Source organism: Garra rufa, unplaced genomic scaffold, assembly GCF_049309525.1.
Source record: "Garra rufa unplaced genomic scaffold, GarRuf1.0 hap1_unplaced_302, whole genome shotgun sequence".
Taxonomy (NCBI): domain Eukaryota; kingdom Metazoa; phylum Chordata; class Actinopteri; order Cypriniformes; family Cyprinidae; genus Garra; species Garra rufa.
In genome coordinates this window covers 191-16,042 of record NW_027394570.1, presented here as the reverse complement: position 1 = coordinate 16,042, position 15,852 = coordinate 191, and the positions used below count along the sequence as shown (strand labels likewise).

The following is a 15,852-nucleotide window of genomic DNA, read 5'->3' as shown; positions in this document are numbered from 1 at the left end:
CATAAATAAAGCAAAATAAAATAATACTGTATTTAAGATATACTTGTTTGACAGGAATTGCATTTGCCTTTCAAGGAAATTACTAATATGTGTACATTGACGTATAATGTTTAATTACATATATATATTTTTATTTTTCAGAAATAAAATAAAGTAAGTATTAATGACGCATGTTTCATAAATAAAGCAAAATAAAATAATATTGTATTTAAAATATACTTGTTTGACTGGAATTTATGTTATTTGGTTTCAAGAAAATTATTAATGTGCATACATTAACAATGTTTAACTACATGTATTTTTTATTTTTCAGAATCAAATAAAATAAAATAATAAGAGTCCTCTGTGTGGCCACTAGATGTCAGCGGGCCGCTTTTTTTTGAGACTGTCGCAAAACAGAACGCCGCAGACGCGCGCTTTACGGCATACATGTGCTTCCTGCGCTCTTCCGTGTCCTTCACCTCTCCACATCGGATCCAGGGACGATCTTTGATTAAATCAGTTTGAAATCATGCCTAAACTGAGCAAAGACAGCAAGCAGCGGCTGCAGCAGGTGTTCCAGTGCGGCCAGTTCATCATCCGCTGGGGCTTCATCCCCACAGTGCTTTATCTTGGTCAGTAAACCACACTCACCGCACGAGACGAGGCAAACACGCCTGTTTACATCATTATTAGGACTGATTTGTGTTCATACGAGGCCTAGGATGGTTTCTGAAACATATTTAGCCTTTGATAAGCCAAATATCTATATTATTAGCGAGCAAATCCGCAATAATATGATTTCTGATGAATCACGTGACACTGAAGACTGCCGTAATGATGCTGGAAATTCAGATCTGCAGCTCTTAAAAAAAAAAATTATTTAATAAATAAATTACATTTTGAACAGATATTAACAGAGACAGCAGCTGTTGAAATTGTAATATATTTTACAATTTTTGCTGTAATTTTAATCTGCTTTGGTAAACCGAGAATAGGTGCAACACTGCATTGTTTGCAGATTAAATGCATATTTACTTCACAGAAACATGAAAACAATGTGCATTTAACATTAACAAAACTAAAGGTAAATATTAAGGTGATTACGTAAGCCAATTAAACACACATGTGTAGTTTCAATCGAAATTATTCGACCCCTTTGACCTGCAATGTGTTTTGGTGCACTGCTGAGAAAATATTTTTATGAAGCATTTCAACAAAAGCATCAGTAAACTATTATAAAAAGTGAATTATTGCACATTTGAGTGATTCTGAGGCGTTGATAAAAAGTGAAAGAAATCAAATTGGCTCTAAACAGTCGTGTATAAAAATTATTCAACCACCAGGGGGTTATCAATTATTAAATTTTTCTGTTTCAAATAAATGCTGTACTTTTTAAACACTTTTTATTCAGTAAAAATTCCTGAAAAAAACAAAACAGTTTCCAAAATTGATAGTCATGTTTGTTGAGCAGCAAATCAGCCAATTAGAATGATTTCTGACGGATCATGTGACACTGAAGACTGCAGTAATGATGCTGAAAATTCAGATCTGCATCACGAAAATAAATTGCGTTCTAACAGATATTCACATAGAAAACAGCTATTTGAAATGGTAATATGTTTGACAATTTTAACTGTAATTTTGATCTGCTTTGGTAAACAGAGAATAGATTGAGCAATGGCTGATACAATTTAAACACTGAATTTTATGCAGATTAAATGCATATATATATTTTTACAATGCTTCTGCAATTTTTTTAAAACACTTTTTATTCAGTAAAAGAAAAAAACTGTTTCCAAAATTGATAGTTATGTTTGTTGAGCAGCAAATCAGCCAATTAGAATGATTTCTGACGGATCATGTGACACTGAAGACTGCAGTAATGATGCTGAAAATTGAACTTTGATCACAGAAATAAATTACATTTTAACAGATATTCACATAGAAAACAGCTATTTGAAATAGTAATATATTTTACGATTTTTACTGTCATTTTGATCTTCTTTGGAAAACGGAGAATAGATTGAGCAATGGCTGATATAATGTAAACACTGAATTTTATGCAGATTAATAAATGAAATATTAAGGTACATACACAAGCCAACCACTCACAGACAATTGAAATGATTCAGCCCCTTTGACCTGCAGTGTATTTTGACGCTGAGAACAGTTCAACAAAAGCATCAGTAAACTATTATAAAAAACTGAATTATTGCACATTTGAGTGATTCTGAGAACGTTAAGTTGATTAAAAGTGAAAGAAATCAAATTAGCTCTAAACATTCATGTCGAAAATGATTCAACCCCCGAAAGTCATGATCAGTTATCAAAAGTAAGAGCAAACATTTCTGTTTCAAATAAATGTACTTTTTTTAATCAAAATTTCTGAAAAACAAAAAGAGTTTTCAACATTAATAATCATAAATGTTTCTGGAGCCGCAGACTGGAGGAATGATGCTGAAAATTCAGCTTTGAGCACTGAAATAAATTCAATTTGAAAAAATATTCAAATAGAAAACAGTTAATGTAAACTAGAATAATATTTCAGATTTTTTTCTGTGGTTTTGATCAAATAAACAGCCCTGATGAGCAGAGAATAGGTTTGCCAGTGCCTGATATAATGTAAACACCAAATCTCACTAACACTAGCACTAAAAGCATATTGTTTGAAAATGTAGAATTACAACTAATTAGTATTTGGGACTTATGTCATAAGTTGATTTTTGTTGTAAATATGCCTGACAAGATTGACACTGGATGACATTTTAGTGGGTGTTTTCTGGTAAATTAGGGAAAAAAGTATGATATTTATTTTTTTGCTCAGAAAAACAATACCAAAGTGCAATTAAATTAAACAGAGAACTTTTTAATATTTTTTGGGAAAAACAACAATTTAAAGCAGTATTACACCTATTGTACTATGGTTTATATAGGCTATAGTTTGTATCTGAAATCTCTATTTTTGCTATTGCAAATTGATTTTTTTGTTCCTATTTTATCACTGATTGTTTCCTTGTCTTTAATAATTTGTTGTTTGAAAATTATTTCAGTCTAGTTGTTTTTGCTAAAAAACCATAGGCAAACATTTTTTAGGAAGTGTTCTGGAGGCTGCTGCTTTTTTATTTGTAGTTAAATATAAATAAAAACTATTGTGATATAAAATCAGAATTGTGAGATACAAACTTCCAATTGCAAGAAAAGTCAAATATTGTGGGATATGAAGACACAATTCAGAGAAAAAAGTCAGAATTGCAAGATTTTAAAACTCCCAAGACTTTTGTCTCGCTGAGTTATAAAGTCTAAACTGTGATTTAAAAAAATCACATTTATGACAAATAAAGACAGTTTTTGTCTTGAAATTACAAGTTTATCACATGCAATTTGTGACTTTCTTTCCAATTCTGACTTTATTTCTCAGAATTATGAATTTTCAAACAATTTCACAAAGCACAAAATAATTAACTATTTAAATTGCTATATTATTTTCATATGCTTAGTAATTATATATTTTCTATTTTGGTTTTATTTAGTAAATCTACATTGTATATACAATGAAATTGAAAGCGATTTTCCTCCATTAATTTTGTGGTTTTATTGATTCACTATTATATTATAGCATTATTAGGTTACTTATATTTATTTTTAAACAAAATATGAGTTATTATATATTTTATATAGACACACATACAAAATTACACAAGGAAATGACAAGTTCAAAACGCATGAAAATTATTTAATAAATTCTTATATTAATATATAATAGCTATTTTAATTGTATATAACAACCGAAACACATTTCTAAAGTGCATAAACGATTTGAATAACTAATGTGATTAATGATAAAAAAGACAGAATTGTTACAATTATACAATTTGGACTTTATAACTCAGTGTTAGTCAGTGGTTAGTCGGATTAAATAGTTATATAAAGCGGCCATAGTTACAGTAATGTCACGTCTCATTGAGTGGTGTTTCACGTCAGGATGAAGGCTTTCTGGACGTGTGTTTGTGTGTATCTGCATCATTTCTGATCATAATATTGAGTTTAATGGTGTTTGTGGCGTGTGTGTAGACATTGAGTGTCCGAACCGCATCACTTCCTGCCGCCGTGCCGCTCCGTCATCATTATTATTGTTAATGTTCTTGCGAATGAGACGAGACAGGCGTGGGTCAGAGTTTGTGCTCCTGCAGCGTCATCACTGTTAAAAATGTTCATGAGGCTTTAGGGACTCCACTCTTTATTCTGATCCCCACAAATTTGCCTGCCACTGTATTTTTGGCCTGATGGGAAACGTTTAGAGACTAATGAGATGCAAAAGGAAGTTGTAGCTTGTTGTGTGTCCATTACGCAGAAAAGCCCCATGAGTCAAGATATTAGCATTTCTGGAGGAGGACTTGGATGATAGAAACGACAGACTATTCTAAAAATAAAATTGATAATATAATGTGTAGTTATAAAAATATGTATATTTGTAATGTACTACTGCAAAGAAAACATAAAAAAAAAAAAATATATATATATATATATATATATATATATGTACACACAACTATTATAAAATATAGCACTATGAAAATAGCATCAAATTTTATAACATTTTATAAAACGTTATATTTTGCAATTATATTATAATATATGTATGTATGTTCTTAATAAAAATTACAAATAAATATAGCTGCAAGCAGCAATTACGGGGCCAAGCACTCAAAGGGCAAAATGAGTAGCTAAGGATGGCAGGAACAGCCGACCAACTGCAACAATAAGTGAAAGAAAGCAATTTTAAGATGATTTTAGTCAAAACGACAGAAAAATGACGTAGAACTCTACTGATATGATTTAATGGCTTTTTACGTTTGACCAACAGGTGGCGCTGTTATCAAATTGATGTGGTGTGTTTAGTGTGAGTTGACAAAGCAACACACAAAGTTTGGTGTCATTATGTCAAAGTTTTGCAGAGATAAAGCCTCTGAGTCATTTTCACATCAAGCCTAAAATTTATAGAGGCGCTGTACGAAAACGGTTTCATCTATCATCATGAAATCCATCACTTTTTGTCAGCACGGTCTGAAGATGATCCGAGTCTAATTTGGTGAAAATCCGACTAACGGTCTAGGAGGAGTTCAAAAAAGTAGGTTTTCAACATGAATCAAAATGGGGGACAGGAAGTTCAGCCGAAATTGGCAAAATTGGTATCGGTGTTCTCAGCATGACCGAAGGAATCTATCAAAATCAGTTTTATTTCAATAGGCTAATGTACGCAAAAGTTATTAGCATTTTTCGAAATTTCGTTATAGCTTAAAATTTTATGGCCCTAAAAATTTGCATGTACATTCAGGGCATGGTGCCGAACATTTTTGTAATTATTGTCGAAACGATACGCTAATCCCTTCTCAAGATACAGCATTTTAAAGCTAGATTCAAAATGGCCGACATCCAAAATGGCTCACATAGGAAAATTGGATATGGTTCGACTCTGCATGCCCCTCCAGATCTAACAAGACCAGTTTTGAGATTTTGGGTCAAACCACTGAGAAGTTATAAGCAAAAATAGCCATTTTACATATCTCCTGGCCACTAGGTGTCACTGTGACGAAACACTGCAGGTATCCTCAGGTCATGCTTTTTATAACACACACCAAGTTTGGTCTCAATACTCCAAAGCGTTGCGGAGATATGGCCTCACTTCCATTTTTGAACGCTTTTCGTAGAATTAATTAGCGCGTTATTTGAGAACGGTTTGTCCAATCAACTTGAATTCCATAACTTTTTGCCTGCATGGTCTGAAGATGATCTGAGCCAATTTTGGTGAAAATCAGACAAACCGTCTAGGACGAGTTCGAAAAAGTAGGTTTTACAAACAATTAATTATAGAAAAAAAACGAATTGGAAATTGGAATTTTGATTCTATGGCTTACGGTTCAAAAGTTATCAGCAAAAAGAAAGTGAAAGTTTGGACAAGTGGTGGCGCTAGAGAGTTTGAGTTAGAGACTTCAAACTTGCTAGGGTTAAAGTTGAGACTGTCCTCTATTATTGTGCCAATGGGCTGCCATAGACTTGCGGCGGAAGAGGAAGAAGGAGAATATTAATAACGCCAACAGATACAATAGGTGTCATCGCACCTTCGGTGCTTGGCCCCTAAAAATAAAATATTCTGCAACATAACAGATATAATTTATTAGTATTATTGTAAATATATTTATAATATATGGTCACTATAAAAATATAATATATATATTTTTTGTAATTGTTGTGTAGCCTACTATGACTATTTATAATATAATATATAATAAATATAATACATATTTTGAAATAAAGGCAATTATTAATAAAAAATATGTATGTATATAATTTATATAAATGTAATTATATATATATATATATATATGTATATATTATAAGTATATATTTTATAAATTTATATAGTAATATATATAATGTAAATATAGAAAGTGTTATAGAAATGTAAAAATTAAAAAAATATTCACAATATAAGGCTGCTATAAAAACATTTATATTATGCGACTATTATAAAACAGTAGTATATAAACATTATATATTTTTAATGTAAAAAATATTTCATAAATTTACAAAAAATATAATCTATTTGTTAATGTTTATAAGATAAGACTACTATAAAAATGCAATATATAAATATATATAAATAACTTTTTGTAATTGTTGTATACAATAAATATTTAAAAGATAGTATTTAAAAAATTATAAATATAATACATAAATTGAAATGAAGGCAACAATTACTAAAAATACATATATAATATACAGCTACTATACAAAAATAAAAAAATTATAAATATGTAATATTAATATAACATAAGCGACTACTATAAACCACATACATGCATATACTGCCTTCCAAAGGCAGAGTGCAGTAACTACGCCAACACTGAAACTGAGAAAAATGCCTCAAGCTAGAAAAATTACAGCAGCTAGTCAAACATGTTGAAATTCTGTTGAAAAACTCTTGTTTCTCTGAAACGGGACACAATTTAACCAGGAGACTTTGCCACAAGACAAAACGGTTGTCTCAAAGTCCATTTTAAGCCTTAACTCAATTTTGACCAAATGTGTAGCTACTGCACTTTGCCTTTGGAGGGCAGTATACATATGTATTTATGTATATGTATGTATATATGTATATGTAGCTACAACTACAACTAAATATAAATATTATATAATATCGGACTACTATAAAATTATACAAATATATAAAAATATAATCAATAGAAATGTGAAAAGTTTATTTATAATATATAATTATTTACTAAATGAATTAATTAATCCACATTAATCAACTATTTACTCTAAAAGCCTTTTCACATGGTAAAATCAATATTTTATGTCCACATACTGCATTTATATATCACATTAAATACATTAAGGATAACACAAAGGTCTCGTTTGTGACCCTGGCCCACAAAAACAGTCACTTTTCAGATTTATGAATTTTATAAATAAGCGTTCAGTTGATGTATAGATTTATTATTTGAAAATCTGTAATCTGAGGGTGCAAAAACTTCAAAATATTGAGTAAATCGCCTTTAAAGTTGTCCGAATGAAGTTCTTAGCGATGCATATTACTAATCAGAAATTACATTTTGATATATTTGCAGTAGGAAATGTACAAAGTTTCGTCATGGAACATGCTTTTAATATCCTTTTAATTTTGCATAAAAGAAAAATCTATCATTTTAACCCATACAATGTATTTGTGGCTATTGCTACAAATATACCCGTGCTACTTAAGTCAAGTATCCAACATATTATTCATGTAATATTCCAATATGAAAGCAGAAGAGAGCAGTGAGGAGTGTGTTCAGTGTTTGGTTTTGTCGTTGCTCATATCTGGTTCAGAGTGTGTTGCTCAATAAATGAAGTAGAAATGAATCAGCTCTGACGTCTGAATTCTTCGAGGTCTTGCTCAGATGAGGTTTTTGTTGTGTTAGTCAGTCAATATTGAAGGAAAACAGGAAGGTTTTGGCTATATGCTCTGCAACACGGGACTTTTTTACATTAGACTCCGGATCTGCGGCGGATGTGAGGCAGTTTCATGATGCCGATGGAGTCGAATCACTCAAGTTCCTGTGAATGAGGAATCCAGGCTTGCTAAAGAGAGAGTGAGAGTGGTTTCATCTGCAAACGCTGATGCAATATAAACATAGACCATGTATGACAGCAGTTCAGTCTCATATATTGCTCTGCATTGGGTCATTTGGAAATGTTTGGAAATAAACCTTCTGATGAGTCCACCACAGGCCTGTCAAACACAGTATTTGTTTCTGGTTAATTTTCAGCTGTTTTGTCTCTCATTTGTCATTATTAAGCATACACGTATCAGCATTATATTGAATGCCACCTGCTCTGTAGATCAGTAAATCTCACCAAAGCTGTCAAAAACACGGAGAATCGATCCAAAATAAATTGCATTAAGTGTTTTTTTTTTTTTTTTTTGCATTATTTTTCGCATTATTATTTGCATTATAAAAAAAAAAAAAAAAAAAAAAGTTATCCTGAGTTATATGAAAGAAAATACAGTATTACAGTAATGAGGAACACTATTCAAAATTAAGGGAATCTCAAAAAACACAGAAGTAATGGGGAAAATTAGCTTTAATTTTCATTGTGTATATAATTTAGTTTTACTAAATAAAATAGAAATATGAAATGTAATTGGAAGTTTTAAGTATAATAATAAAAAATATATATATTTATATATACATTTGATTGAACACATTTTTAAAATGCATAAAATATTTAAATCTAAATTTAGAATATAAATATTTAAATTTTATTTAAAAACTGATTTTAAAATATATACATTTAGATAATTTGATTAGTTATATTACATTTAATTATAAATAACTTACATTACATGTACATAATATACACAATTTTACAAACCATAAAATAATTATTTTTATTGTTTTATTATATATTTTATTAAACCATAATTATAATATCATTGTATTAAAATTCTATAATTTTTAAATATTTTATAATCAGTTATTAAATAAAATGTATTTTAATTTTATGCATTTAAAAATTTTTAAATCTCATTTATTTTTATTATGAAGTTTTTTTTTTAAATAATTACTATATATATATATATATATATATATATATAATTTATTGTTTTTGTGCATTTTTAAACTTGCAATTTACCTGTATTAAATTAATATTTTAATTCATGTGTTTAATTTGAATGAAACATGTCCTGAAGCAGTATACAAACACAGTCTGAATCTGTTCCAGGTTTCGATAAAAACGTATGTTTTTAATTGCATTTCTTTCTCTCCCAGGATTCAAGCGGGGAGCTGATCCAGGGATGCCTGAACCCACAGTCCTCAGGTGAGCTGGAAATTGTGAATCTCACAGTATTTTAGCACAGAAAGCTGCTTAGGATGATGACTATGGAATAATTGTTTGTCTTTCAGTTTGCTTTGGGGATAAGGACACTACGAAAACTTCGGACCAATCCACAACCTCAATGAAGATTTGGAGAGCAACCAGTTCTCGTCCATCATCTCATCACAGGACGCTCACTCGGATCTGAACACTGTTCTGGGATGTAAATACTTCTCTGTCATGTCCACCCAACATTTTGTGTTATTTCAAGACTTCTGCTTCCTCTTTCGAGAACATTGTATTGAGCAAACGCACAAAATGTAACTGAATTTTCAGCTTTTTTATTGAATCAAAATGAGATCATTGTAAACAATCAGCATGTTCTCACGGTCAGTTTCAAATAAACCAAACCAGTTCATAAATATTCATCGGCATTGTTGTAAAAGTGACAGAACCCCATTTACAGTCATTAACAGTTCATAAATATTGCATTTATAAATATCAGTGTTGCACAACGTTCAATAAGTTAAGACTCATAAATATTAAATTATAATACTGCAATGGTCAATAAATAAATATAACAGTGGAATAAATTAGTTCTTTTCGGAGCTCCAGTCTGCGGGTCTCTTCGTGTCTTTCCCTCGATGTGCAGTTTTGCGTTTGCTCATGTAGTTGACGGCTCTGCACGTGTCGATCATCACGCTGGTGAAGTTGAACAGGATGGAGTGGACGGTGGTCTTGCGTGTCCATGCGGATCTGACCGATAGAGGATCGCTGGACGTCTGATCCGCCTGTCCCTCTGCTATCTGCAGCTGCAGGTACAAAGAAAAACATCAGATGTGTTCATATGTGAGCGCTTACACTGATAATGAATGATTACTGAACTCACATTGGTAGGTTTTGCAGCTGAGTTGTTGGTCTGAAATACTGAAATGCCATTTTTTGGCCTGTTTGATCTTTATTGGTTCGAAATATCGGTTATATTATATAAATGCTTATAATAGTTATTTTACATAAAACTACAAATATATATCGGTTTGAAAATATTAGTTATATTACATACATTATATGTGTGTGTGTGTGTGTATATATATATATATATATATATATGTATATGTGACCCTGGACCACAAAACCAGTCATAAGGTTAAATTTGACAAAACTGAGATTTATACATAATATGAAAGCTCAATAAATAGGCTTTCTATTGATGTATGGTTTGTCAGGATAGGACAATATTTGGCTGAGATACATCAGAAATCTGAGGATGCAAAAAAATCAAAAAGACTGAGAAAATCACCTTTAAAGTTGTCCAAATTAGGTTCTTAACAATGCTTATTACTAATCAAAAATTACATTTTGATATGTTTATAGTAGGAATTTTACAAAAAATCTTCATGGAACATGATCTTTACTTAATTTCTTAATGATTTTTGACATAAAAGAAAAATCAATAATTTTGACCCATGCAATGTATTTTTGGCTATTGCTACAAATATATCCCAGCGACTTAAGACTGGTTTTGTGGTCACAGTCCTAAACGATATTTCGAACTGAACCGATATATAAAACCAATACTTCAAACCGATATTTACATATATATCAGTTATATAAAACTGTTTAATATCTGTTCGAAATATTTTTTATAAAAAAATAAAAAATGTAAAAGCTTTTTTTATTTGGGCTAGTTTAATTTTCGGGCTACCAAAATCTGAAGAGTACCTGCCCAAAAGGCTCCCAGAGACGTGACCGAAATGAAGTAGGCTATGTACATTATAAATTTCTACACCTGCTGTTAATGTTTACACAGGTCGGGTGGGAATATTGCCCTAGGTTATTTTAAAAGTTCAAATGTTTCAGAATTTGGTAAGAGACCAAAATAAACACATTTTATGTTTGATTTGTGTTATGATAATTGTGCATCTAACAAAGTACCTAATATGGTAAATATGATATCCTAATTATTAATAAATAAATGCAATCGCAAAATTTTTCACAAATTTCTAGGACTTGCCACCACAAAATTAGTAATTTTCATCGTAAAAAAAAAAATCGTGAAATCCTGGAGGGACTGTATAGTATTAATATTAATTGTATGTGATTAATCGTTTGACAGCTCAATTTAATAGTATAAATTTAATATAAAATGTAAAAATGTCCAATATAAAATAAATAAAAAACATAATACAATTATTTAATAATATAAAATATATAAAAAGGAATATCAAACATTTTTTACAGTTTTAATTTGTTAATCTTTTTAATGTTAATAAAATCTTATAAAATAAAATATATTCTTATATATATATGTATATATTTGTGTGTGTGTGTGTGTGTGTGTGTGTGTGATATATTTTTCTTTAATAATATAATTGTAAAGTGCAAATATTTCAATGTTTATGCTCTTAACATGAAATGCCACCGCTACTCCTAATAAATCAATTAGGCAGGTGTATGAATAAACAAAGAAAAGTAAATCTGACTAAATAAATAATAAAAAACGCAATGTTTGTGCTCTTAAACCCACGCTATCAACGTTATTAAAAAAAACCCAGCGTCATGACGTCGACAGTGACGTCAGGTTTGAGCGCGGCGGAGACGTTGAGGTTTGTTTACCTGGCTGTTAATGGCCTCCAGCAGGCGTTTGGTCTCGTGTTTGATGTCGTTCACCAGGTTGGAGGTCAGGTTTTCGTTCTCGATGAAGCTCCAGTTCTCTTTATACCAGGTCAGGACGCTGTAAATGCGGCTCAGACACCGTTCCTGAAACATTCGTGAGGGGACTATTCAGGTATGAGCATTTATCGACACGTCAGTATTTGACAAAATCAAATGAAAACGCTGGATAAAAGATCTAATCACGGTGTTGTTCAGCATTAACCTAGTTCAACGATAACCCCATCTCTAACGTACAGTAACTATGTTGCGAAATGAAGATCTTGTACGAAATCGTACAATGTGATTCATTTGGCGCGTGAGCAGATCAGATTAACGTTACTTTAAGGTAAAGCTGCTTTGAATCGATCTATATTGTACGACTGCTTTAGTGCCACAAAAAAAAAGTAAGATTACGACTTCAATTTTATCAGGAAATACAAATTACAAATGTGATTTTCCTCTTTACTTCAAGTTTATAGCAAAAATGACCAACGAGTTTCGATATTTGTCCTATTTAAAACTTGACTCTTCTGTAGTTATATCGTGTACTAAGACCGGCAGAAAATGTAAAGCTGCGATTTTCTAGGCTGATAAGATTAGGAACTACACTCCCATTCCGGCGTAATAGTCAAGGAAGTTTTCTGCCGTAATGTGGACAGAGCAGGCGGAATGATATCACGCAGCGCCTGAAATTAGTTCCCAGCTAGGGTAGCATTTGCACATGTGCTGCGTGATATTACTGCGCCTGCTTCGGCCATATTACGGCCGCGAACTTCCTTGACTATTACGCCGGAATGGGAGTGTAGTTCCTAATCTTATCGGCCTAGAAAATCGCAGCTTTACATTTTTGCCGGTCTTAGTACACGATATAACTACAGAAGAGTCAAGTTTTAAAATGTTGGAACATGAGTCTATTTCCAAAAAAAGTGGAGTGTTTCTTTAAAGGATGACTATTGCCAAAATGCGACCTGGGCTGTTTTTTTTTACTGTAAACGAGACAAACTTATATCTAAAAGCATAATTCCGACAAACGAGCCGTTTTTGAGATTGACCACAAAACGAAATCACGGTCAATCTCAAAAACGGCTCGTTTGTCGTAATTACGCTTTTAGATATAAGGTTGTCTCGATTACAGTAAAAAAAACAGCCCAGGTTGCATTTTGGCAATAGTTATCCTTTAAGGTAAAGCCGGTTTGAATCGACCTATATTGTATGACTGCTTTAGTGCCACATACAAAAAAAAAAATCTAAGATGACGACTTCAATTTTATCACAAAATACAAATTACAAATGTGTTTTTCCTCATTTTAAGTTTATAGCAAAATACAAAAGTGACAGAAAGGTTCTTTTCCATTGTAATAAAATGTTAAACTAAATGTTAGTTCATAATGCATTAGAAAATGTATGCAATTATTGAGAAGTATTTACAGATATAATAAAAAGTTATAAAAAATATTCTTTATTTTTGTGTTTTTAAAAAAAATAAATTTTAAAGCTTAAAAATTAAAATATTAGTATAAAATCAGCTTAGGCCACAGAAACATTCTTCTATTTATTAGCTATAATGAATAGCAGTTATAAAAGTTATATGAAAAGTATGGGAATTATATAGTGACAAACAAAAAATATGACCTTTCAATCTTACTAAAAATTCATCAAATGTATTTACAGTAAATAAAACATTAAAAATTAAATATTTACTAAATATTCAATAATGCGTAACATGATCTAACAATATAAATATAAAATATGTAAATAAACTAGTAATATAAATAAAGAATAAAAATATATAATGCATTTTAATATAAATAACAATACAAGAATAATGTACTTTTACATCATTAATCTTCAATGTTAATAATAATAAGTATAAAAATCATTTTTATTTTTATATAATTAATCTTTGTTAATGTTTATAAAATATTAAACAATGTTCATAATGCTTTAGAAAATGTTTGCAATTATTGTAAAGTATTTACAGATATAATAAAGTTATTACAAATATTTTTTATTTTAGTATTTTAAAAACTATAAATTTTAAAGCTAAAAATTTAAAATATTAGTATAATATCAACTTAAGGCACTGAAACATTGTTCTGTTTTTATGATTCATTTTGCAATTTATAAGCTATAATTCATTGTCAATTATAATTATAATTATTTATTTTTTAGATATATATTTCTACATTTTTATGTATTATATTTACAATAAAATATTGGAATTATATAGTGACAAAAACAAAAAAATGTGACATTTCAGTCTTACTAAAAAAATTATAAAACGTATTTACAGTAAATAAATTATTTAAAAGATTAAAAAATTAAATATTTGCTAAATATTCGATAATGCATAACATGATCTAACAATATAAATATATGTAATATAAATAAAGTGTAAAAATATATAATGTGTTTTAATATGAATAACAATACAAGAATAGTTGATTATGTACTTTTTCATCATTAATCTTTAATGTTAATAATAATATAAATATAAAAACAAATTGAAAATAAAATCTCAGTAACCTAATAATAATGTAATTTTAATAAAAATCATTTTATATTTATATCATTAATCGTTAAACAATATGTTAGTTCATAATGCATTTTACAATATACATTATACATTTAGTATATAATGTATTTTAATATAAAAAACAATGCAAGAATAGTTGATTATGTACTTTTACATCATTAATCTTTAATGTTAATAATATAAAATACAAATTTTAAATAAAATGTCAGTAACCTAATAAAAATGTAATTTTAATAAAAATGATTTTTATTTTTATATCATTAATCTTTGTTAGTGTTAATAAAATGTTAACAAACAAAAGGTTAGCATTTTAAAAACTATAAATTTTAAAGCTAAAAAAGTTAAATATTAGTATAAAATCATCTTAGGGCACAGAAACATTCTTCTATTTTTGTTATACATTTTTCTATTTGTTAGCTATAATAAATGGCAATTATAATAGTTATGAAACGGATGGGAATTATATAGTGACAAAAAAACAGATTTTTTTTTTTTTTTAAATGATGCATTTTAACATTTAAAAGTATTCATTTTAAATAGGAGCATTAAAATAACCCCTAACCGCAGTCATTTGAGAGGAAGTGTGTTCTTACTGTGCTGAAGTTTCTGGACAGACATCCGTCTGAGTGTTTAAGGAGAGGCGTTTTGATCCTCACACCTTCATATGCCGTCATGTTCACGGTGTCTCTGAAATCTCTCTCAAACTGCGGATGGAGGAGCTCAAAGTTAGTTTCAGCAACTCAAAGCGTGTTTGCATTAAAGTGTATTGAACCTCACCTGTTGGTCTCTCAGCGTCTTGACGTCCTGATGCAGATCTTTGGCCATCAGATGCCACTTCTGCCGGTCACTGAGAGGACTCTTTCCATCTACGTCCTGAACCTCGTCCCCAGATATTTCAGATAGTTCAGCCAAACCGCTGTATGCGGGCACCGCGTCCACCAGACAGAAGAAAGCCGTCAAGACGGCAGACAGGAAGAGCAATGCGTCTGCAGAGAAAGTGACAGAGAGAAAGTGAAGAGTTGCGTCTGTTGTTGCAAGAGCATCCGTCCAATTCGCTCGAACGCTGAACTTACTCAGAGCTGATGGCATCCTGATTGTGCAAGTTTGCGTGCGACGTCTTGAAGGAAACTTGGGAGACTTGTGAAGCGCACTTCTCAAGTGGTTTTTATACACACTTTGAGGAGTTTCCACGCCTTTTTCATCATTTAGGAAGAGGGGGAAATTGCCCTGCTTCTGATTTTCATATATGGAGTTTTGTTTGTGAGCTTTTTCCCCTCAAAACCTGAGGTTTCCACAAGTTGTTTTAGGTTTTGATA

At 30.5% G+C, this 15,852-nt stretch overlaps 2 protein-coding genes across 2 annotated transcripts; one reads left to right on the top strand and one right to left on the bottom strand.

Moving 5' to 3' along the window:
* Positions 1-419: 419 nt before the first annotated feature.
* tomm7 (translocase of outer mitochondrial membrane 7 homolog (yeast)) lies at positions 420-9,771 on the top strand. The gene is made up of 3 exons (XM_073832911.1): positions 420-614; positions 9,300-9,348; positions 9,435-9,771. The coding sequence occupies exons 1-3, from the start codon at positions 512-514 to the stop codon at positions 9,448-9,450; spliced, it is 168 nt and encodes a 55-aa protein (XP_073689012.1). The 5' UTR covers positions 420-511; the 3' UTR covers positions 9,451-9,771.
* Positions 9,772-9,937: 166 nt separating this feature from the next.
* Positions 9,938-15,625, bottom strand: il6 (interleukin 6 (interferon, beta 2)). The gene is made up of 5 exons (XM_073832910.1): positions 15,610-15,625; positions 15,314-15,522; positions 15,130-15,240; positions 11,962-12,105; positions 9,938-10,157 (listed from the first exon to the last, which is right to left on the bottom strand). The coding sequence occupies exons 1-5, from the start codon at positions 15,623-15,625 to the stop codon at positions 9,939-9,941; spliced, it is 699 nt and encodes a 232-aa protein (XP_073689011.1). The 3' UTR covers position 9,938.
* Positions 15,626-15,852: the final 227 nt, after the last annotated feature.